This window comes from Xenopus laevis, chromosome 5L (assembly GCF_017654675.1).
Source record: "Xenopus laevis strain J_2021 chromosome 5L, Xenopus_laevis_v10.1, whole genome shotgun sequence".
In the NCBI taxonomy this organism is placed as follows: Eukaryota; Metazoa; Chordata; class Amphibia; order Anura; family Pipidae; genus Xenopus; species Xenopus laevis.
In genome coordinates, this window is record NC_054379.1 from 123021955 (window position 1) to 123046647 (window position 24693).

Below are 24693 nucleotides of genomic sequence, written 5' to 3' on the forward strand. Positions count from 1 at the left end.
AAAAACTAAACAAGTATTTATTTTTGTTGGAAACATGAGCTCACAAATAAGTTTTAATTATACAGGAACTGCATCATTGTATATGATAAGTTCCAGCATATTTACTATGTAGAATACAATGACTTTTGCAGATGTAAAAAAAAAAATGACAATTCATAATATTACTGCAATTTAATCATTTTTACTAGATCACTAATGCAAACCGCTATAATACAAGCCTCTGCAACTAATACAAAGGGGCCATTCAACGATGCAGATATGAGACCAATTTTATTAGAAATCTACAAATATTTTTACACATAACCTTATGAAAATTCTGTGTTCTCATATCTTTCCATGAAAGGCACATTTTAAACTGTGCAATATATATATATATATATATATATATATATATATATATATATATATATATATATAATTTTATATATAAATACACACACACTTGCACACATTTTCTTTGCATCATAGCCACCTATTAATATGTCACAATGCATAACTGCTACAAAATCAATGCAATTTATAGTGTGTAGATATAGATGTGGTGATTTCTATCACTGAGTAGTGAGACACCTCCGGCATAAGAGTGACTTTAGCCAGTCCAGTATTGACAGCTCATCCAAAAAATGCAGAGGAAACTGATGTGCATGTCTCAATTATTTATTATTAACAACTGCTCTTGCAAAAGATGGCTTCACACCATCGGCCACAACACTTCAGCTTCTAGGCGACTGTTCCGAAACTCATTTCTCCCTGTAATAAAAATGCCAATTATTAGGGTGGAATTAGACGTTTTTGTGTTTTCCTTCCTGTATTCTTTCTCGTAGTTAGTGGTTTGGAATTGTTAGTATCTTTTCCTTGCACTATAATACAACTAGGTATATTTACCTTTGGTAGTCCTGCACTCTCCTGTGGTGAAAGGCTCAAGTGGAAGAACTCGTAGGCATACCTCCCAACATTCAAACAATGGCAAGAGGGACAAAAAGTTGTCCTGCGCGCAGCATTATGGACATTTTAACCATGCCCATTTTATGGCCACACCCCCTAATTCCCATGTCCATTTTACAAAATTTAGCAGGTTATGAAAGTTTGAACACATTTCTGGGAGTTTTAGTGCAATGTTTTATGTGTTATAACAGTTTTGCTAATGAAAGTGAATTGCCCTTTAAGCTGCGAGTCTCAGTTCTCCCAATAGACCTTTGTATCTTAAATATTTACAATTGTATCTTTGTATAAAGAAAAAGGGCAGGCACTAGCAGAGACCAGTCTTCCAGGCAGGCTTGTCTAAACATATAGTAGTTTATTGTAGAACTCAAGCATACAACCTCACCACCTTATGCGTTTCATATCTCTCAGATACTTATTTCATAGGCTGGATATTCACACTTCCCATGGCTTATTTAAATCACTATTCAACCAATTAGAATTACTATTGAGTAAACTAGGTAACATAGAGCATTATCAACAGTCTAATGACTTACTAATCCCTGTTACTACCCTTTATTTTCTAACTATCTTTGTTTTTAATTCAATGCTATGTTTGTCTGTAGAAGGTTCTTCGCCGATAAAGTTTTTGTTCATTTGAATTAACCTTGCAATAGAGCACTAAAATGGCGCTTAACCTGCCTATTAACTTGTATATGATGATGTCATATCAAAAAGCACGAATCATAATTCTCTATGTTACCTTGTTTACTCAATAGTATTATACTTAATTCTAATTGGTTGAATAGTGATTTAAATAAGCCATGGGAAGTGTGAATATCCAGCATATGATTAAGTATCTGAGAGATATGAAACGCTTAAGGCAGTGAGGTTGTATCCTTGAGTTCTACAATAAACTACTATATGTTTAGACAAGCCTGCCTGGAAGACTGGTCTCTGCTAGTGCCTGCCCTTTTTCTTTATACGGTGGTCTGCTCCCTAAGCTGAGGGTTCAGGGCAGTGCACCTGGACCTCCCTTCTAAACTGGTGAGTTCTACAAGTACCTAAGAGTGTTTCTATATTTTCCTGACTACTATCAACAATAGGGTGTGATAAATATGACAATTGTATATTTGCCCATCTTAAATTGTTACCAAAGTATCCAAGTGCAGCTGCTGAGTGCTCTGCAAAAAAGCCTCTTATTGTAATTAAGTTTCTGAAACTTTGTATCTTTTTCTGGTGTCAGTGCAGGAGATCAAACAGAAAATTGGGACATTTTCAGTAAGAAACTCGGGGCTTCGGGGTTAGCTGTCAAAATCGGGACTGCCCCCCCAGAAAACAGGACAGTTAGGAGGTATGCGTGGGCAGCTAAACAGAAACAAATCACTTCCACATAAAAAATAACAATGGCAACTATCCAAATTAGTAGTGGTAATGCATGTAAGTCTCTATGCTATTGTCTCCCATAGAAGGTGTTGTCTGTTTCAGGTTGGGTTCTGTAAACTGCACTGTGTCATAGGTGTAAGGGTATTTGCAAAGCCTACAAATTTTACAGCTCTCAATGATGAATTTGTATGGTTTAAACCAATCTTAATATTGTGCAAGGGGAGATAGGTACCTGAACTCACATTAAAGGGGTGAACGTGTTTCAATAATAACTACATACATAATTGTAGAAATTGTCAATCTCAACATTTAAAAGTGTTAAATATTTAAGTAAAAATAATACAGTAAAATGTTACAGTCTCACCTTGCCGGCAACTGTAGCTGGCTTTTGCCTGCTATATGTTTAACACTTCTGTGTTTTGGAGCTTCTATTGCAGGTCCTGGAAATGATTTAAAGGACTTAAACTTTGAAACCTCTCTTTGCCATTCATCATCAAAAGATGGGCCTTCAGCTGTAGGGCAAAAGCACATAATCAGAAGTGGAGTTCAAGCCACCATGTTTGCATTACTGCAAGTGGAAGAGGCCCATTTATCAAAGGTCGAATTTCAAACTCGTGATTTTTTTTTAATTCGAATATACTCACAATTTGACTGGGAGGTTATTTGAAGAAAATTTTTGAATGTCTAATATTCGATCGAATGACTCCGACCCAAAAAATTCAAATCGTATTAGATTCGTATTCAATTCGTACGAACAAGGTTTTCTCCCAAAAAAGAACTCAAATGTCAGGAGGGCTATTAACATCTGCAAATGGCTCAACAGACCTCTGCCACTGACTTGTAAATTAACTCGGCAGGTTTTAGGTGGTGAATATTCGAATTAGGTTTCACAGTCGAGGTGTGATAAATCTCACGTTCAAATAGGGGGATTAAAATTTGAATGTGTGAATTTTGAAATTCGAAAATTCTAATTTTGATAAATCTGCCCCGGAAGTGTATTTTAGTAGATGACAAGTGCCATAAATATTTTACTGAATACATATTGTATTTGGAATTTATTCAGTTATAGCTAGTGGGTGCTACCAACGTGTTACATTGCTCAATTTACCATTTATTTTCAGAAAATTCTTAAAGTGACCATCACCCAAAATATTCCAAATTCTATTTTATCATGTTATTCAAGCAAAATGAACTTTAATTACACTGTATAAATTATCTGAATCTTGTTTCCATTAGTCTGGGAATTCATAATTATAGCAAACAGGCAGGAGCCATTTTGTGGACACTGTTATTAAGGCAAGTCTTGCATCATCTCAGAATCTTGCTTGTGCATCAGACTGGGGGATCTTGTGTCCATCCCCATGCACTGGTTACATTAAATTGTTAAGAGAACGGGGGAATGTGGGGAGAGCAGTGACATCTAGGAAGTGCTGAATGGAAAGTGAAAGTAATTGCCTGCCCCGCCTCTATGCCTAAGGCATAGAGGAGGGGCAGACAATATTTGATTGACAGCTGAGATTTTTAAACAAGTTTACAACAGCCATGAATGCTTTAAAAAAAAAAGAATTTGGGTTTCATGTTTAATTTGAAAAGGACTTCTATTATACAGATTTTTGTGTCTGGGTGACAGGTCCCCTTTTAGAAAACTAATTGGGATTAAATTAGACTTTTTCAAATAAAATTTATTTGCAGCAAAACTGCCAAAAGTACTTTTCTTAAGATTTAACTGGAAATAGGATATTAGGTCTCAACACAAGTGCTCAGACGCAACCCACCTGCTGCTGCCTGAGGCAGAGTGTCCTCTACAGTACAAGATCCAAAATCCTAAAACTGGAAATTTGGGTCTTAAAGTTACCCGAGATGTTTTTTTTATTTTGAAAATGTATACTATTACATTGTGCAGAAAAAAGAATAGTTAACCAGGTAATTTTTTTATGATGCAAAAAAATGTAGCACAAAAAAACAAATGTTTAAAAGAGCATCAAAAAGAATTCAAGACACAGAATACAAGAGTCACTAAGGTGTACTCAGAATTAGTAAATGGCAGAAACTACTGTAGCAGCCTATGTTTAGGTCACTTCTTGCCTGGATTCATAATTGAAAAAATAACTTTTTTTATGAGAGAACAGAACATAATTTCTACTCTAATAAAACTCACCTTCATCGAGATTGAGGAATTCTTGGTTGAGTTCTTGATCCCCTGTTTTGTGGTTTCTAGATTTCTGGATGATGTGGGCTCTGTCTTGGATGTGATGACCAATAGCCATTTTCTCAATTCCACTTTCAGAATCTCGTATAGCTTTTTTGGTCTCTTTTATCTGAACATAAAAGAAAAAAAAAAGTTGTTTCTAAGATTTAAAAAAAATGATTTGTCACATACACTTTGGTAACAAAGCTCTTATTTGCTTGTGCATCCCTAGGATAAAAGTATGTATATGGGCCAGATCAGGACTATGAAGGTAGACTATAGCAAGCAAAATAAGGCCTCTTACATTACTACGAAGCAACTTAGACTCACTTTCAAGTACAAGTATAGGAATTATTATCCAGAATGTTCAGGACCTGGGGTTTTCCGGATAATGTATCTTTCTGTTTGGATCTTCATACCTTAAGTCTACTAGAAAATCATTTAAACATGTAATAAACCCAATAAGCTGAGTTTGCCTCCAATAAGGATTAATTACATCTTAGTTACGATCAAGTACAAGCGACTTTTACTGTTTTTACTATTTTATTATTACAGGCATGGGACCTATTATCCAGAATGCTCGGGACCTGGTGCTTTCTGGGTTAATAGAATCATGTACAAGGTACTGTTCCATTATTACAGAGAAAAAGGAAATCATTGAAATCCTTATCATTGATGGATAGACAATAGACAATAGCTTTTTAACTGATATTATAACTTTTATATTGATTAACTTTAACATTGTTACTTTTTCCTGATGGGTTTCAATCAAAAGGTAATATATTATAATTTTAATATCCTCATAAGACAAATAACTTTCTAAAATGGACAGGACCAAGATGTCTTAAATTTAGATACTGTCTTGCTTCAGTGTTCCTTAATTAAATATTACCCGTTACCTCCAGCATTCTCCTTGGCAACAGACTGGATGATGATAATGTGTTGGTATTTTCTTCATGAAACAACCAATTACTGATCTGTCATGCTGACTGACTGGAAACTCTAGGCTGCTGCTCTCATTAGTATATTATTAGAGACATTTGATTACCCAGTGTTCCTTGGACTGGCAGTGTGCTATTTTCTGCAGCCTTTTTTACTGCACACATGGAAACTGCAGGTTCACATTTATATCTTTTAATGACATTAGGCACAACAGCTGAAAAGGTAGAAAGCTCTCTTTTCATTAAGATTGGTGATAGTAAGTAAATGGCTCAGTATAATCCATCTATAGAAAATATTCTGGCCTATATTACAGTGTACAAAAAAAGGATTTCTTAACATCAGGAAGCCACCTGTGTGATGCCAACTTTTTTATTTTTATGTCATCCTATACCAAACAGTGATGGTGAACATGGCCCACACCCTTTAAATTTTCATTATGACAAATGACTAAAAATGGGACAAAACACTGTCATACTTACACCCCCTGGAGCTCTGCTTGTCTGACTTGTAGATTGGAAAACTTTTGCGGGTTCATCTCCTGTTTTGGAATATGTCATTACTGATGATGATTTAAATGAGTGAGCACCAGAATCTTCTGACAGTCCTTCCTGATGGAGAACAAAAAAAGTTTTGCAGGAAAACCATTACTGTTGATGCAGCACATCCATTGTATACAACAATTGTTTAGTATGAAGATAAAAATCACTCTCTCTCTCCAATGGACTGCATGAATCATAAGGATCTAGTTTGTAAGGTACTGTTAGGAGAAGGGAGCACTGATAAAAATATGACACTGACACCTTGCAATATGTACAGTATTATTTGTAGTTCTACAGAAGCTGGGAGTCTAGATGGAATAATTAAGTTAAAAGCAGCATAATAAATACATGCTCTGCTTTTTTTTTTTGTGGATCAAATAGCAAACTTGAAAGGTAGCGACACAGTTATAGGGTTGCTATGTCTTGTTTGAGAGTGAAGATTATTTTTTTAACTTGAAGAATCAGAAATAAGATATTGCTGCATTTAAGAATGAATGACACATATATAGACTTGGCTCTTTCGCTGTACACTTAAGCCTCTTCTCTCTGGCCCTGTGACATGACCCAAAATAGGATAAGGTTATAAACAGAACATATGTAAAAGGCAAAAAAAGAGGCAGGCATGAAGAGTAGAGGCTGGACAGTTTCCGAGAAAGTCCTGCTAATAGTTTTCTTTGGCAGATAAATGATAGCTTCAGGAACCCTAAAAGGGCATGCTTATAGAAGAAGAAGCACTAACATTAGCTTTTCTCAAATCAAAACAGAATTTCAGCAAGAGAGACAAGTAGGAGAGGTCTAACTCATACTGAGCTCACAACACTAAATACTTGTTTGTGATGTAAACATCATTTTGGATGCTCCAACAATCACCTACAGTTGTTTAAAGGCCATAGCTAAATTGGTTGTTGGTTAATGGCCATAGCTAAATTGGTTGTTGGTTAAAAGCCATAGCTAAATTGGTTGTTGAAGCTCCAACACTTTAACATGTAAAGATAAGCACAGTATGTCTGTGTCAAATCATGAGCAGAAGTCGACTGCTATTCCATATTAGTGCAAACATCTTCCAGCAGCATTTTCAAAGTCTTTTAAGCATAATCTGAAACTCCAATCCCATATGTCAGCATGAGCAGCAAGGTGCTTCTATAAGCAGCGGTCAGTACTTTAGTGGCTCTCATTTTAAAGGAACCATAACACCAAAAAAATGGAAGCATTTTAAAGTAATGAAAACATAACATTGTGTTGCCCTGCACTAGTAGAACTGGTGTGTTTACAGTACAATAGTTTATATAAACAAGCTGCTGTGTAGTTATGGAGGCAACCATTCAAAACTGAAAAAGGAGAAAAGGTTACACAGCAGATAACAGATATGCTCTGTAGTATACAATGGGATGCTTGTGCATTTATTTGTTATCTACTGTGTATTTTGTGCTTGAATGGCTGCCCCCATGGCTACACAGCAGCTTGTTTATGTAAACTATAATAGAGTTTTTGAAACAAACACACCAGTTTTACCAATACAGGGCAATACTACATTATATTTCACTACTTTAAAACACTTTAATTTTTTGATGTTACTGTTCCTTTAACCAGTGGTTCCTGGAAGATATTGCAATGCCAATGTTGATGAGCCCATGACAGAGACCATCTAACTCTTATAGGAGGCAAGCTAAGAATTGCATTTCAGGTGCATCCAAATATACATCCAGTTTACCCTCTGTTTGGGCCACTACCTCTTCCTGGCCAATGTTCTTAAAAAGATTAGCAAATAATTATAAAAATATACCAGGACCAGTGTAAAAATGCATAAAAATTGCATAATGGGTATCTTCTCTGCTGCCATGGCAAAGACCAAGTATGACATTAGCCTTAAAGTAACCGATTATTCATTTTATTGTATTTACATAGCCACAATGGACAGAGTTTAAACAAAACAACTTACAAAACCTCTATGCATATCTCTCATTCTGTTTCGCATGTTTACCATCATACTGTCCATGGAGTGGAACACATCTCGGAAGTCTGAACTCTAAAAGAACCAAAAAGAAGCAAAGTCACAACTTAGGGGCACATTTATCAAGGGTCGAAATGAAAAATTTGAATTTCTAAAATTGTTAAGATTCGATTAGAGTTTTAAAAAAAAAAAAAATCTAATTTGATTTTCAAGATTTTTCATACTCTAGCCCTTTAATAACTCAAATTTGACTAATCGCTACCTAAAACCTGCCGAATTGCTGTTTTAGTCGATGGGAGGCTGCCTTCCTGGCATTCCTGTAAATAATTTATAAAAACTTGCAATATATGCATTTACTTCTCCTAATAAAGATATAAAACTAAAAACATTGCCAATTTATACGTAGTGAACATTCACACACAAGCAGAAGCTATTATACTGCTTCCCTTTTGGACACAGGCATTTCTCTAAAGATACATGTTATCTATTGTTCAAACAAACTTCCCCTTTCTCTGTGTTCAGCACAATTAATTCCATCACTTACTTACTTAACTCTAACAAAACATGAACCTATATCAGCTCCATGCAGATCTTATATCTTCACAGAAGGTCAAGAAATCAAGGAATGCCATGTAAATTAATTTTTCCATATACATTTACTCCTGCTACCACATGCCATTTTCTATAACAATAACATGCATTTTTTTTAAAATTCAAATCTCAAGAATTATTCAGAATCTCTGCAGAACTGCTGTTAGTTCATGACAATGCTGACAATCCCTATAAAGCATGCTATTTGAGGTTACTAACCATTCCAGTAAAACTGGCAGTAGGCATAGTAGTGAGGCTGGAGGCCTGCAAAAAAGGGTTAATTCTTATAAATATTCTTAAATAAGCAGATGCTTCAAAATATCATTCAACATAATATTTGTGCTAATAAAGAGGTAAACTATTTGTTTGCTTGAATTTTGAATGAGCTGCAATCTAGAGTCTTCTACTCACAGAATCATATGTAAAAAGAGATTCTGGATAGGGCAATGGTACAACAAGTTAGGCTTGGTTGTTTTGTAATGTAACTTGGTAAGTGTGTCCTTGCATGACTCCTATCATGTTCCCTTAATATTGGTAATGTCCACAGGTGCACAGAAACACTGAACTGAATATGAAAGATCAGTTTTTTTCCCTTTAGTACTACTACAAAATTTATAAGACTGGCATATAAATTTTAGGGACTGGCCATATGTTATGGCTATGCAGGAAGGAGTCTGTCTGGAGACGTCACTTGCATTAATGAACCAAATAGCATTGATTGTGAGCTCAAGAATTCAAGAAGCTCTACTAAGCTGCAAAAAAGCATGTAACATAATATTTACAAGCAGCTAAAAAGTATAATATATAGTAAGATTGGGAGAAAAGCTCACAGGAGCAGTAAATAAAACTTTAACATTTTAACAAATTATTTGTAACTGTAAGTGCTAGTAAAAGCACTATGTCTATCCTTTCTATTGCCTGCACTGCTGATGCACTGCTGTCTTCGCATACCAGGCAGTAGTCACAGATGGCAACCATAAGCTCAGACCACACTGAGCATGTGCATGGTCTTGGTCTTGCCAAGATGTTTAACATAGTTACAAGATGGTGACCCCCTGTGGCCAACTTTTAAAGCATAAATCATTTGTTTTATTAGGCTTCTGGTGCAGTAAATTCATGTTTATGTTTAGTATACAAAATACAGAATTTCTATCATTATTCTATTTTAGACTTTAGTTCCTCTTTAATAGTAATGTTGGTGCAAATGTTTGAAGTGGCCACTTTTTAAAACAAACTATCCAATGAGCCATAATAAAGAGGAGATCGTCTAATGCCCTAGACATGAGCGCACCCTTAAACAAATGCGGCATGCCCCTCAAATTAGTTAATAAAAATTTGTTCACACATAAGTCTTTAAAGGAGAAAGAAACCCTGTAGAAAAAAACCCCGTACATCCCACCCCACGTAGACCAGCCTCCCTCTTCCCCCACAGGCTAACTGCCCCCAAGGGGAAATGCCCCATACTTTATACTTACCCCTCGTCGCAGATTCTGGCAGCGGACTTCCGGGTCCTCGGTAAGTTGACTCAGAGATCTGTATGTTGGTGCATGTGCAGTTGTAGCAATTTGCCGGTTTTCGTCAACTGCGCATGCGCCGAAATTGAAGGAGATTGCCGATCTCCCAGTCAGCTTACCCAGGACCCAGAAGATGGATGCTGTGAAGTCCGCTGACAGAATCTGCGACAAGTGATAAGCATAAAGTATGGGGCATTTCCCTGGGGGGGGGGCAGTTAGCCTGGGGGGAGGAGGGAGGGGGGTCTACGTGGGGTGGGGGGTTCGGTGTTTTTTTCCTTCTCTTTAATAGATAGGACTTTTGAAGGCAATACCACTTTACAAAAAAGAAAAGTTGCCAGTTTTTAAAAACTTGAATGCATTTCCAGCATACAGGATATGATGTCACTGACATAAGATTGGGGAAGATGTAGCTTTGTTTTATCAGTTCGACAGGTCTGCAGTGGCGAAGTAAACTCTGACGAAAGAGGTAAAGTTCAGTAAAATTCACACTTTACTTAATTTGCGGAGCAACGACCCTTCACCAGAACAAAAAGTCGTCTGTCGATAATAGTGCAAACTAACCCTAGCGAATTGTCCTCTATGCCTGCTAGTGAATTGGCGATGTCCCTGTGGATGGGATTTCATCGGCCACTTTGCCCTTTAGTGGATCTGCTCCCAAGTCTCTATGTCTCACAATGCCTTCTACATTTCTGTCATTCTATTTTCTTTACAGATCTTTTAACCAGAGAACATTCAAGGCATCGTGAAACTGGAGTCTTGGCTGAAGGGGACTTTTTCAGCCTGATTAACTCCTTCTGTACTGGCTAAAATAGATTTTCTATTTTTAATTCTATATTTTGCAGGCAACTGAACAGATTTCCAAGCAACGGTATTACACAGTTCTTTTTTTAGACAAGTGAATTTGTGCTCTAAATATAGCAGTGGAATGGTGCCAAGTTTGCTTTTATCAGTTACACAGTTGAGAGGTATAGGAAGGGACATCTGCTGTAGAGGTTCAGCAGAGTTTGTTACTGTAATGATATGCTTTGCTTGGAAGCTAAAACAGCTAACAGAATGCTAAACTATTATTGAAACTATATGGCACAGAACAGCTGTGGATTACATGCCAAGGAAGAAGTAAAAGCAAGTAAGGGCTTTTAAAGGTTGGCATTAGTGCACCATAAGAATGCACATAAGCTTACAATCAGTTCTTTGAAATGAATCTGACTATAAAGTCTCAGCTGATGACAGCACTGTGCATTGGAGAAGAGCTTAGAGAAAAAACATACCCTGTGATCTTCTCTCAGTGCCACCTGGGAACCTGGCTGCCCTCTCCGACCCCGAGATCGGCCATCTGTGATACTAAGAAATGGATCACGTCCAAAAGGATCAGAGAAACTTCTCATCATCTGTCTGACATGTTCTTGGTGCGCAATGAATGGATCTCTGTGAGACCAGAAATATTAACATAAGGAATATTATACAAAGCAGATAATTTCAGTGCAGGAAAAAAAAATATTTTATAAAAACAAATGCACATAAACAAATAATATACACAAAATGACTATGATTAACAAACAAATAGAACAGATATCATTCAGCCATGGAATCAGTCATTTATTGATGTGTCAGGTTTGAACATTTTGGTTAATGAGTGGTCATCGTCTGTCTGTCCCTCCTGTTATTTGTAAGATTTTTCTCATAACTTTTCCCTTTGAAAACCAATTTTACGAATGTCTAATTTAATCAAGCGTAAATTTCCCTTCAATTTGGCTGTATCTCCCTTAAAGGAACAGTTCAGTTTAAGAACAAAAACTAGGCAAATAGGCAGGCTGTGCAAAATAAAAAATGTTTCTAATATAGTTAGTTAGCCAAAAATGTAATGTATAAAGGCTGGAGTGACTGTATGTGTAACATAATAGCCAGAAAAAAGTTAGTCAGTGACTTAAAGGGGGGCAACATGGGACATAACTGTTCAGTGAGTTTGCAATTGATCCTCAGCATTCAGCTCAGATTCAAAAGCAAACAGTTATGACCCATGTGACCCCCCACAAGTCTCTGATTGGTTACTGCCTGGTAACCAATTAGTGGAAACCAAGAGAGCTGCAAAGCAGGAAGTAGTGTTCTGGCTATTATGTTTCACATCCAGTCACTCCAGCCTTTATACATGACATTTTTGGCTAACTAACTATATTAGAAACATTTTGTGTGGGCTATCTATTTACCTAGTTTTTACTTTCATACTGAACAATTCCTTTAAGGACAATGGCACACAACACATTTTTCACCTGTGGCAAATCTGGACGACTGTAGCAACAAAATGTCCCTTGTTTCCCTCAAACTTACGTGAGGCAATTTCAGATACTTTATAAAGCAAAAAACGATGCAGATGTTTTCTCAACAGTGATTCACAGTACTGCAAGTGGGAAGCAAACTAAGGACGTTTTGTAGCCCTTGGTAGTGTAGATTTACCACAGGCTAAAAAACATCCCCAAGGCTTGAGACCAATATAACACAGAAGAAAGGACAGAAAAATACATTAAACTGAGTCTGTACAGGATCTGGCAGTATGTCAAGGCGCAGTTTCTCAAGCTCTGTGTCATGTGTAGCTAGATTGGTCCACCAAGTAAAAAGACCCGCTACAGCACTAAAGTGGGTGCAAACAGCACATTAATGAACTAAGGTCAAAGGAAAGCTAACACCGATATTGCGGATCAACCGTCTGCAGCTGACAGCTTTCTGTTTATTATATCTTTGGGACACAAGACACAAAAAAATAAATTGGAAGGTGTGCAACTTGATATTAATGAGGTAGAAAAATTGTTCCTGTGGACAAAAACACTAAAACACTGGGTAAACATTTCCTAAAATTCTACAAATTCCAGTATCTAACAACACAAAATAAAGGGTTATGACATGCAGAAAGTTGTTGGCATTCAACAAAATCCATAATTCCATGTGAGACCAAATTTGTGCAAATAACTCAGATCTGTGACAGTGAATATTTGTATTTACATTAAAGGAGAAGGAAACCCCCTGGGCGCAAAAAATCCCTCCCCCCTCCCCTGTGTTCCCCCCCCCTCCCTCCTCCATCCTGGCCTACCTGTCCCCCCGGGCAAATGCCCCTAACTTGTTACTCACCTCTCTGCGCAGGTCCTTTCCATGGAGTTCACAGGCGCCATCTTCTCCCAAGCGGTCTTCTTCCTGGATTAATCGGCATCTTCTGGCGCATGCGCAGTAGGAGCATTTACCAGTACGGATCTACTGCGCATGCGCTGAATGTCACTGAAATCAGAAAACTTTGTGGCGCATGCACAGTAGATCCATACAGGTAAATGCTCCTACTGCGCATGCGCCAAAAACGCCGGTCAAAGCAGGAAGACCGCTTGGGAGAAGATGGTGCCTGTGAACTCCGTGGACAGGACCTGCGCAGAGGGGTAAGTAACAAGTTAGGAGCGTTTGCCCTGCGGGACAGGTAGGCCAGGGGGGAGGAGGGAGGGGGAGGCTTTTTGCGGCCAGGGAATTTCCTTCTCCTTTAAATACTTGAGATGAGTTTCCATTTTAGGACTTTTTATGTCTAGAAGCGGCGATAAGGACTTGCTCACCTTCCAAACACTTTTTCCAGTTCAATTGCTTTCAGATTGTTCCTCAGAAATAAAGACTTTTTTTTCAAAATACAAGTTTAAAAGTTGAATGTTCCTGTCTGTGGTATTTCAGTCTGGCAGCTCAGTAATTTAGGTGCATGCTAAACTGTTACAATTGTGCAACATTTAGTTGATACATTTCTCAGCAACATCTGCTGAAGTATTAGCAACTATTGTATCAATTCTAACAGCTGCCTGTAATGAAATGGAGGGAGTATGCTCAGCAGAGACAAAGATAAGAAATATATCAACTAAATGTATCAATTGAGAACAGTTTACAGGGTCAGCGGCCCCCTCCCAGAGCTGAGTTTGAAGGTGAAAATTAAACTTTACACTTCAATATTAGAAAAACAGTCACACATAGAAAATATAAAGTAATTTTAAAAAGTCTTTATTTCTGGTGATCTGAAACCAGCTGAACTGAAAAAAAGTTTTGGAAGAGGAACAACCCCTTTAATTATCTGTAACAATGTTTATGTGTAATGTTATTTGGAAACTGTGCACATTATCTTCAGTGTTTTCCTTGAACACACATGGACATTATTATTGGAAAAAATATGGTAAACTTTGAATGAAAATGTATTGAAACAAAAAAACTTGGGATGTGTGCCAGACAAATCCAAGCTGTTGCTGATGATCAATGTGGCAAATCTACTGCAGAGACACTATATTGATAGGCACTGGTTGCCATTTGTAAGAATCTTTTAGCATCACTCTGCTTGAGCTGACAACTTCCAATCACAAATCAATATATGGGAAGTAGGTCTGACTGGAGCTTTTTTAGCAGATATTCTGTTCTAACTCTGTATACATTCACCATTGGCAGTAACAAGGACTGCCAGCGCCTTCCACTTGTGATAAATGAGCCATGCTGAGCTATAATCCACTCACAATTTCAGCAAAATGGTGCTCATACAATGTTGCTATGAGTCCAGCTGATTGAAGTTGTATTCAGAAGTCTCTATAGTGACAATGACTGGGTATGCCTTTGTGCCCATAGAAGGAATGCTGCTGGGAGATCTGGAACGAGTAATTGTTCTGGTATGCACTACTTATAATGATACTCACGTGTACTTATTTTCACTGGTGAAACTTTGTAGGGTCTACTTTCCTTATTATCAGGACATTGTTGGTAATGCAATCCAATAGAATTCTACTGTATGTCACATGCAATAAGGCAACTAGAATATAAATTTAAGTATAGTGAACAATTTTTTATATAATGTATATAAACTAAATTAGGTACAGTTCTGCTGACATGAAAATCACGTTTAAATATGGCCTTACTTTGCCTTAGCAACACTCGATAAATAGTTTTGAATGTATCCAATGACTCTGGTATTCAAAAGTACTATTTTTATAGTACAAAACATATTTACCTGCTAAATGACTACTGACATTCAGCTAAAACACATTTTTCTGGGAATATTTCAAGTTTCTAAGTAGGATTTGCATTATTTCCAAAAATATTTATATATTAGCATATTATATTCTGCATGTTTATCTGCATACTTATTTACAGCACTGTTGACTTAATGACTTACAGCACTAGTATCCTAAGTTGATTCTGGCCTGGGCACCACCTACAAGGCATTTTTATGTTATCCCTGTGCTTGGATTCCACTGTCTGCTCCAGTTTTGATCCCATACTCCAGAAACATACAGGCAGGTTAATTGACTCCTGATACAACTTACCATAGTGGGGGTTATTTTATTTTTCTGATCAAGCTTTTTTGGCAAAAACTCCAATTCTTTTCTCGAATACAAACTCGAATTTTTCGAGATTTATTATACCCCAATGCTGCAAAAAAGGCTGAATCTGAGAATCTACCATCTAAGACCTGTCAAGGTCCTGTTTAAGTCAATGGGAGGTACCTACCTATCCCAATTTTTTTTGGTTTAGCCCAAAAATCCAACTTTTTAGTGGCCCCAAAAATTCATACAATTGGGGTTTTCGCTCTATTTTATTGTTGTTTTATTCATAATCTGATTAAATCAAGTTTTTTTTATTATTAAATAATTTAAAATTGGGCATGTGAGTTTTGTCAAGCTTTTTTTTATTAATATTATGAGATAAATTTGGATTTTAGTAAATAACCTCCAGTGTGTTATGATAAAGTGATAGGGACCCTTCACTGTAAGCTCATCTGAAATAGACAGGGATATAAATGATGACCAAAGCAATATGTAACCTTGTCACATTATCTAAATAAATGATGATAAAGAAGTTTATTTATATTAACTAGAACTGACATAATTGCTCTTACCTAATAACCTGACTCAGTAGTGACTTCTGTTGGGCACATCATTATGAAGCATGGGGTTTTCATATACTATAGATATGAGGTCACTCACTTATCCAGAAACCCATTATCCGGGCTCTGAATTACAGAAAGGCCATCTTCCATAAAGTCCATTTTAAGCAATTATTAATAATTTTTTAAAATGACTTCCTTTTTTTCTGTTATAATAAAACAGTACATTTTACTTGATGGTAACTTATCTGCAAGATTCCATATTGGTGTCAAAACAATTGACTTTATTTAGCAGATTTAAGATATGGTGATCCAAATTATGGAAAGATCCCTTAGCATTCCAGGTCCCTAACATTCCGGGAATATAGATCATATACCTGTATTTACAAAAATTGGCTTTTAAACACAGCTTCATGTAGAAGTGCTTTACTGACAAAAATACAGTAATACTGGTACAACATAATCATTCAGTATCACCTCTGATACCACTTTCCAAACTGTATCTTACTACACTAGTCATATGACAAAAAGGCCTGTCGAAGTATTCAGTGTAATTAAGGAAACTATTTGGACTATATTAAAATTAATCAAATGTGTTCAGTCTGTTGATGTACAAACAACTTAAAGCAGTTCCTTGAAAATCAACTTCACAATTCATGGGTCTAAATAAAAGGGTCAGTAGATTAGAAAAATGATCTGTGTGGCTTTATGTAACACAGGGCCTTGCATGTGAATCCAGAAGAGGATACTGTCTCAACCCTTCTATCAACACTTTAATTTAACTTTATACTTAGAACATGTCACCTTTCACTTACTTCTACAGTTACTCTGAGGCCACAGTGATCTGTTGCCGGCTTCTCTGTGACTAACAACACGCAAAGATCCATTCTTAACACTGAGTTCAGTCCTGCAATCAGCAGGTTTGTAATGCACCATGTGTCGGCATGTAACATAAATAATAAATTGTTGGATTTGTTTGACACCTATGAATGGATATTTGAGTTTTTTGCTATCGCAGGCTCATAATGTATTTTATTGCTTGATGTTTAAAGTAAAGCAGAAATTAATTTATTACCAGCTCACTAAAGAAGAACTACAACCCCCATGCCAAAAAAAGCCCCCCCCCCTTACTGGCTGGCATCCCCCCCCTCCTGCCCCGCACTGTGCATTAGTAAAAAAAAAAAACCTTAACAAAAATCTGACCCTAAAATGCAGAGCAGCACATCTGGAGCTCCAGGGGGCCATCTTCTCCTTTAATGTAAGTCCACAATCATGTAACTTGCCTCCAATTTAATGTAATTGTAGTTAAGTAAGGTGTTAGAGCTCAGCACTCCTGCTGAACTTTAACATCAGGGGTGTAACTACAGAGGTAGCAGACCCTTCGGCTGCAGGGGGCCCAGGAGGTATAGCAGGCCCCATAAGGCTCTAATTTGTATACAATTTAAAAATATATTGGTAAAACAGGACAGCCTCTGGATATGTTGGGGGCCCTAAAATTAATTTGCTGTGGGGCCCAGTAACATCCTAGTTATGCTACTGTTTAACATCCATAGCACAGAATAGAGTTTGTCTGATTAAAGCAGTGGAACACATTTTGCAGAATGAATACTGTATATTTGAATTAGTTCTGTTCTTGGTATATTTTGAACCATATTAACAGTACAATCTATTTTTATATGGTTCAAAATATACCAAGAACCAACAAATATACCAAGAACAGAACTTTTAAAGGGGAAGTTAAAAGAACCAGATAGAGAAAACAATATAGTTTTCTCGACTACATATAATCCGATAGCAAAAGAAATAGCAGGCCTTATCAAAAAACATTGGAATATCCTAAAGGGTGATGTAGAACTACAAAACTCCCTTCCATCACAACCAAAGGTAGTTTTCAGGAAACCAAAGAATTTTAAACAAATTTTAACCAAAAATAATCTTTTAACTAATACTATTAAAGAAAAAAAGATGACAGGGTTCTTTCCATGTGCAACCTGCAAAGCTTGTAAATACGGGGTAAAGAAAAAAGATTTCATGTCAAATATAACAAAAGACATATATCAAATTGAACAATGCATAAAGTGTACTACACAAAACGTTATTTATTGTTTAGAATGCCCATGCGGGCTACAGTACATTGGGAAAACAAATAGATCCCTGAGAGATAGAATGAGGGAGCACATCAGAAATATAGAGAAAGGTCTGGTCTCACAAAATGTTTCTAAGCATTTTAAAACAGTACACAATATGAACCCAAAAGGATTAAAATTCTGGGGGATAAAACAAAATAAAAGGAACTGGAGAGGAGAGGATCGTGTGAATAAAACACTACGGAGAGAGAAGTGCAGTTCAACGACAGCGAATACTAAACAAGCAGGAGGAAAAATGTGAAGCCGTCGCCAAGGCGAAGTGAGATAAACAAATGCGAGGCATAAAGTAGGATGATGCGTGACCAAGCCTCTGACGAAGTCACAGATGAAACGCGTAAGGCTGGTGACGTCACTGGGAGGCGCCCCGTTGGCATACACGAGGAGAGAAAACGCTGCCAGAAGTTCTAAAAGCCAAGTGAGCGCTCTGGTGTAAAAGACTCTGTGCGGACTATACTGGTGGGGACGGCTGCTAACAGGACGTCATAGTGATATGCATTTAAATTAGGAATGCCATGTGAGTGCATTTTAAACACTTTGATAATAATTTAGAATAATAAAGGTGGTTTTACACTATTGCTGCTGCATTTATCCTACAGTTTGCACTGAAAAGTGCGTTCCGACATCGAAGAGGGATTTTTTACATGCATTTGAACCAAATTTGTTTGTGAGTACCCATCCGAAAGCATAATATAAGGAGAGTTGCTTAGTATCTTTGGTATAATCACCGAAGGTGGTGGTGAAAAAAGGGGGCTGCACATAGTGAATACATAATTAAAAGCTCCTAATCACAAGGGGTTACATTTATCAAACAATATTGCCCTATGTCTGTTTGTTCTACCCTGTGCCTTTGGCGCTGGCTTCTGTTTTAGGTAAAGCAATTTGGACTTGAGGGGATACAAGTAAAGGCTGGCAAGGGGACTGTGGATTCAATTTGAACCTTGGGACATTGTTTATATATATATTTTATATATATATATATATATATATATATATATATATATATATATATATATATATATATATATATATATATATATATATATATATATATATATATATATAGTCCTCCAAGAAGCCAGCACTCTCGAAAAATAGCTTCAAACGCCTGGGTGCAGCATCGACAATTCCGATCTCCACATGCACAAATAAGATCCGCACTCACAGGACTTATGAAAATTATAGAAAATTTATTGCAAGAGTCTAACGTTTCGACCTCATCCGAGGTCTTTTTCAAAAAAGACCTCGGATGAGGTCGAAACGTTAGACTCTTGCAATAAATTTTCTATAATTTTCATAAGTCCTGTGAGTGCGGATCTTATTTGTATATATATATATATATATATATATATATATATATATATATATATATATATATATATATATATATATATATATATATATATATATATTATTTATATAAAGCAGGTATTAGGCACAGCTTAGTTTCAACGACATAAAGGCACTTGGACAAAGTGTTGATATGATCCACCTCCCACACTCCGAAAATATACAGGCAGGTTCATTCCTTTCTGATAAAACTGATCACAGTGAATGATGTTTAATCTCTATAAAAGCTCAATGTTACAAGTTGCAGCTATCTAAATAAAGAATAACAATTATAATTAATAGAGTACCTGCAGACACCAAACTCTGCCTAAAGTCACAGCACCACCACACACTATACTTTGTATCACAGCACAAGGGAAGTCCCCATTTGACGGGTATATGCAGCTGGCAGACATGGACAGATATGGGAACAGTTTTATACAAGGACATTATCCTTGAAACAGGGTCAGGTGGCAGTCTTAATACATTACATGTTACATTTCAGTTTGCCAGTTTAAAGATTAGCTCTCAACTGTTCTTCAAAAACAGATTAAGTGGAACCATCCTTAATGATCTGTCATTCTGAATTTGTTTTCACATTTGTTATCATAATATCATATGCTGCTGCAACATGGAACATCCTAGCTCAGGGCTGATACACTGCGTGTAACAATATCACATAGGACACTGGGTCCCCTGGGTCATTCCTTCCAGTATGTGCCTTTAAATATAATATTCCAGGTTACCACACAATCTTTAGAGTTGTCTCAGCTATGAAAAGTGCCATTTTACAGCTCAGTTTCACTTTCCGAGCCCTTAGTGATGTTCTGTCGTGTTGTACCAGGACTATAACCACAATAGGTGCTCTATGGGAGGAGATATAGGGCTTGTGGCCAGCTTGCCTGTTGTCAGCTTTTGGCAAGACCAGTAATACTTTCTAAGAAGTTCAAGGAATGATCTGACTGTCATTCTGAATTTGTTCTCACATTTGTTATCATAATATCATATGCTGCTGCAACATGGAACATCCTAGCTCAGGGCTGATACACTGCGTGTAACAATATCACATAGGATGCTGGGTCCCCTGGGTTCATTCCTTCCAGTATGTGCCTTTAAATATAATATTCCAGGTTACCACAAAATCTATAGAGTTGTCTCAGCTATGAAAAGTGCCATTTTACAGCTCAATTACACTTTCCAAGCCCTTAGTGATGTTGTGATGTTCTGTCTTGGACTATAACCACAATAGGTGCTCTATGGGAGGAGATTTAGGGCTTGTGGACAGCTTGCCTGTTGTCAGCTTTGGCAAGACCAGTAATACTTTCTAAGAAGTTCCAGGAATAAAACAAATGGAAAGTAAATATACATTTGGCTCTTTATTTACCCACTAGGCATATACAAAGGAAAAGTTATAGTGGCTACTTAAAGGGGATGTAAACCATATAATAAAATTTACACAGGAAAATATAATACTTAGCAACTTTCTAATGACTTTCATTACAAATTGTCAATAATTGTAACAGTTATTTGTTAAGTGTCTGCCCCTTGCACTATCCTTTTTGCTTGTTCTGATTACATGTACCTGTATTCGTGAAAATAAAAATTTTATATAAGCTTTATCATACTGAAATAAGAAACGTTCTAAATACAATCAATTAAGTTTATATTCACTATCCCTCTCTCAGCATCTGTTTCTCTTCATTTTGTCTTCTTGCAGCAGTTGGGTGGCAGGTACTCATTGACAGTTAGATCCAATATATCTTATAGGGGGGGCTTCCTTTCCTAGCAGATATATTAGAGCTCACTGAAATAACTAATTCCAGTACAAACAAAATCTAACAAAATAACTGCCTTTTGCACAAATCCTGCATGTAGAGAGACATGATGTCTGGTGATTTTTAGAGTGAGCTCTAATACATCTTCTAGGAAAAAAGGAGCCCCCCTATAAGATATATTGGATCATTTATCTGTCACTCAACTCCTGAATGAAGAGAGAATGAAGAGAAACAGATGCTGAGAGAGTAATAGTGACCATAAACTTGAATATTTCAGAAACAGTACAGAATATGTAATTGATTGTATTTACAATGTTTCTTATTTCAGTATGCTGAAGCTTATATTAATGCGATAGTTCCCCTTTAATTTAAATACATAGATGAAATCATAATAAGACTATGGCATTTAAGGTCATAAAAAAAGTACGCAAAAAAACCCCAAACAATGTTGATTGCAATATTATTCTATCAATATGACAATGGAGACTTTGAGGGTGGGAGGTGATGTCTTACATATTCGGGCCAAAACCTGAAAATCCCAAAAAAGTTTCATGCATAGTGAAAGAAAAATGCAAAAGAAAAAGCAATTTTAAACAACCTTTACATTAAAAATGTGTAATAGTTCAATGAATTACTTTAAATGTAATTTCTACTGAAAGTGGTATATGTCTCTTAGTTTATATTCTCTGTACAAATGGCTCTGACTCCTGAAACAATGTTCCGCGTGCCAACTAATAAGTTCTGCTACATTGTTTCAAGAGTCAGACCCAAAGAACAGAAAGGGATGATCTATTAAAGGGGTGGTAAACTTTAATTATGTTATAGAAAGGTCATTTCTAAGTGAGTTTTCAATTGGTCTTCATTATTTATTTTGTTTAGTTTTTGTTAATACTTACTCTGTAAGGCTACAAATGTATTGTTATTGCTACTTTTTATTAATCAGCTTTCTATTTGGGTCCTCTCCTATTCATATTCCAGTCTCTTATTCAAATCAGTGGATGGTTGCTAGGGTAATTTGGATCCTAGCAACCATATTGCTGAAACTGCAGAATCGCTGAATAAAAAGCTAAATAACTAAAAAAACACAAATAATAAAAAATGAAAACTAATTGCAAATTGTCTCAGAATATCACTCTGTAAAAGTTAACTCAAAGGTGTAAACCCCTTAAACTGGAATGACAATGACAAATAAAGGGTTTGTTCGCCTTCTAGACATTTTTCAGTTTAGTTCTTTTCAGATTGTTCACCAGAAATAAAGGCTTTTTCCAATCGCTTTCCAATTTCTTTACCATTTTTCCTCCTCTCAGACCTGCTTTGGAAAGACATAAGAAGGTGAAAAATATAACTTTCAGAAAAATGCCCCAAGTAGAAAATTGAAAGTAGCTGAAAAAAGTTTTTATATCTGGTGAACTGAACTGATAAAATGGCCATTTATTATTATAACAATTTCTTGTATTGTACAAAAAAAAAACCTGTATTTGGGTGGAGATCCACTTTAAACAAGTGATTTTGTTTCCTTGTGCCTGAATGGGTACTTTGCAAATATAAACTATCCAATCAACCTGATGAATGTCAAAATAATGGAAATCTTAGCAGAATATTAATGTATGAGTTAAACACAGGGGTGCATCTCCCAAAGCTGTCCCTCTAGCCCTGATCCCCCCACACCAATGGGATGCTCTGCGCCTATATAAGCTAAGCAAGGCACCTTAGTTGCATACAGCTGCACAAATGCTACATAGTACAAGCCTTTCTATTGCTACAGCGTTAGGATAAATGACGACGTCACATAAAGACGTAACGCGAATCTTCCGACGCATTTCTGTTATTTCTCCCCCAAACTGAATGACTCACGAGAAGAAAGAGTCGTCGTCAAAGTCTCTCAGCAAACTGCGGAACATGACTGTGGTGACCGTGTTTAGCAGCAACAACAGCTCCTCACACTTTCCTTCGCCGTCTGATAGAAATCCCCAGCGTAACGGCCACTGACATAACGACCGCCCATCTGTCACGAGACCCGCAAGGTCGTCTACCATTGGTTGTTCGGTGACAGAAAAGTCTTCTTGCGTCTCCACGGTAATAACTGTCAACAGTGTCTGTGCCAAGGGGCCGAGAGCCTGAAAGTGTTACTGTGTATTTGCCAAACAGTTGGCACCCAGTAATTGCTGAAACTGTATAGTCCTGGCCCTGTGATTCAACCAGCTTTTATTGCCTCAAAAGTTACCAATGAATTGTTGAATATAGACAAAATAAAGTGCAACTCTCTGACTGGGACACTGAAAGGCATTGCACAAAAAGCGGAGTTGGAATAGTGACACATTGTACAAATCTATGGGCCATGGAAGTGTTACAGCGGCTCTAAAGTAAAGTAAACTTTATTGTCATCTCAGCAGTATACGAATATACAGTGAGACGAGACGACGTGGCTCCAGCTAGTACATATCACAAAAAAGGCACTTAAAAATACTCAATAAATATGTAAACATGAAATGTGCAATATATAGGCAGAAATTGGATATATACTGTACATGTGTAGACCTTTAGAATTATGCAAATAAATTAACAGTTCACAAAGTTAAGTTCACAGTTCAGGTGTGTCTGGAATGTAGTGGGAGGACAGGCAGTGAGTTGAGGGAGTCTGATAGCTTGCGGAAAAAAGCTTTTGCGCAGCCTGGTTGTTCGGGCTTTAATACTGCGAAAGCGTCTGCCGGATGGGAGCAGCGTGAACAGTCAGTGTGAGGGGTGTGTGGAGTCCAGTGCAATGCAGGAGGACTTTCTTACACAGCGCTTGTGGAAGATGTCCTGCAGTGATAGAAGAGCCGCTCCAATGATGTTGCCAGCTGCTCTGACAGTCCGCTCTAGACTTTTCCGGTCAGCAGAGCTGGCACTACTGTACCAGATGGAGATGCAGCTCGTCAGGACGCGCTCTATGGTGCCCCTGTAGAACACTGTGAGGGTGGGAGGCGGAAGGCTGGCCGTTTCAGTCGTCTTAGGAAGTGAAGACGCTGCTGAGCCTTTTTGGTGATGGAGGCGGTGTTGGTGGTCCAGGTGAGGTCATCAGAGATGTGGACTCCCAGGAATTTGGTGTCTTTACTGTCTCTACTGTGGAGCCGTTGATGTTGAGTGGTGTGTGAGCAGGGCGAGTTCTCCTGAAGTCGACGATCATCTCTTTTGTTTTATCCACATTCAATGACAGGTTGTTCTCACTGCACCAGACTGCCAGCTGCTGAACCTTATCTCCGTACGCCGACTCGTCGTTGTGGTTGATAAGCCCCACCACAGTTGTGTCATCGGCAAACTTGATGATGTGGTTCGAGCTGTGTCTAGCTATGCAGTCATGTGTCAGCAATGCGTACAACAATGGGCTGAGAACACATCCTTGAGGAGCTCCTGTGCTCAATCTGATGGTGAAGTAGTTTAAAAAGCGCATAATCATGGAGTAAATCAAACCACACTCCTGTAGGAGACCCAATGGGATAACTCTTCCATATTGGCTTCTCTTATGTATGTCCTTTGAGAGGGAAATAGACATTAT

General features: G+C 37.3%; 1 protein-coding gene across 7 annotated transcripts; it reads right to left on the minus strand.

Annotated features, from left to right (window-relative positions):
• On the minus strand, window positions 1–23209 carry mlf1.L (myeloid leukemia factor 1 L homeolog). 7 transcript variants are annotated; one of them, XM_041562279.1, is made up of 9 exons: window positions 23013–23072; window positions 14724–14836; window positions 11301–11457; window positions 8738–8782; window positions 7916–8002; window positions 5917–6045; window positions 4466–4625; window positions 2672–2819; window positions 1–750 (listed from the first exon to the last, which is right to left on the minus strand). In XM_041562279.1, the coding sequence occupies exons 3-9, from the start codon at window positions 11418–11420 to the stop codon at window positions 741–743; spliced, it is 699 nt and encodes a 232-aa protein (XP_041418213.1). In that variant the 5' UTR covers window positions 11421–11457; window positions 14724–14836; window positions 23013–23072; the 3' UTR covers window positions 1–740.
• Window positions 23210–24693: the final 1484 nt, after the last annotated feature.

Bases quoted from the DNA above. Each gene is read 5' to 3' on its own strand.
- mlf1.L (XM_018262054.2), bottom strand. From the start codon at position 23,194: ATGGTAGACGACCTTGCGGGTCTCGTGACAGATGGGCGGTCGTTATGT. The intron at 11,458-23,012 runs GTGAGTCATTCA...CTGGTCTCACAG, and splicing joins GACGACGACTCTTTCTTCTC to AGATCCATTCATTGCGCACC. The intron at 4,626-5,916 runs GTAAGTATGACA...TTTTATGTTCAG, and splicing joins CAAGCAGAGCTCCAGGGGGT to ATAAAAGAGACCAAAAAAGC.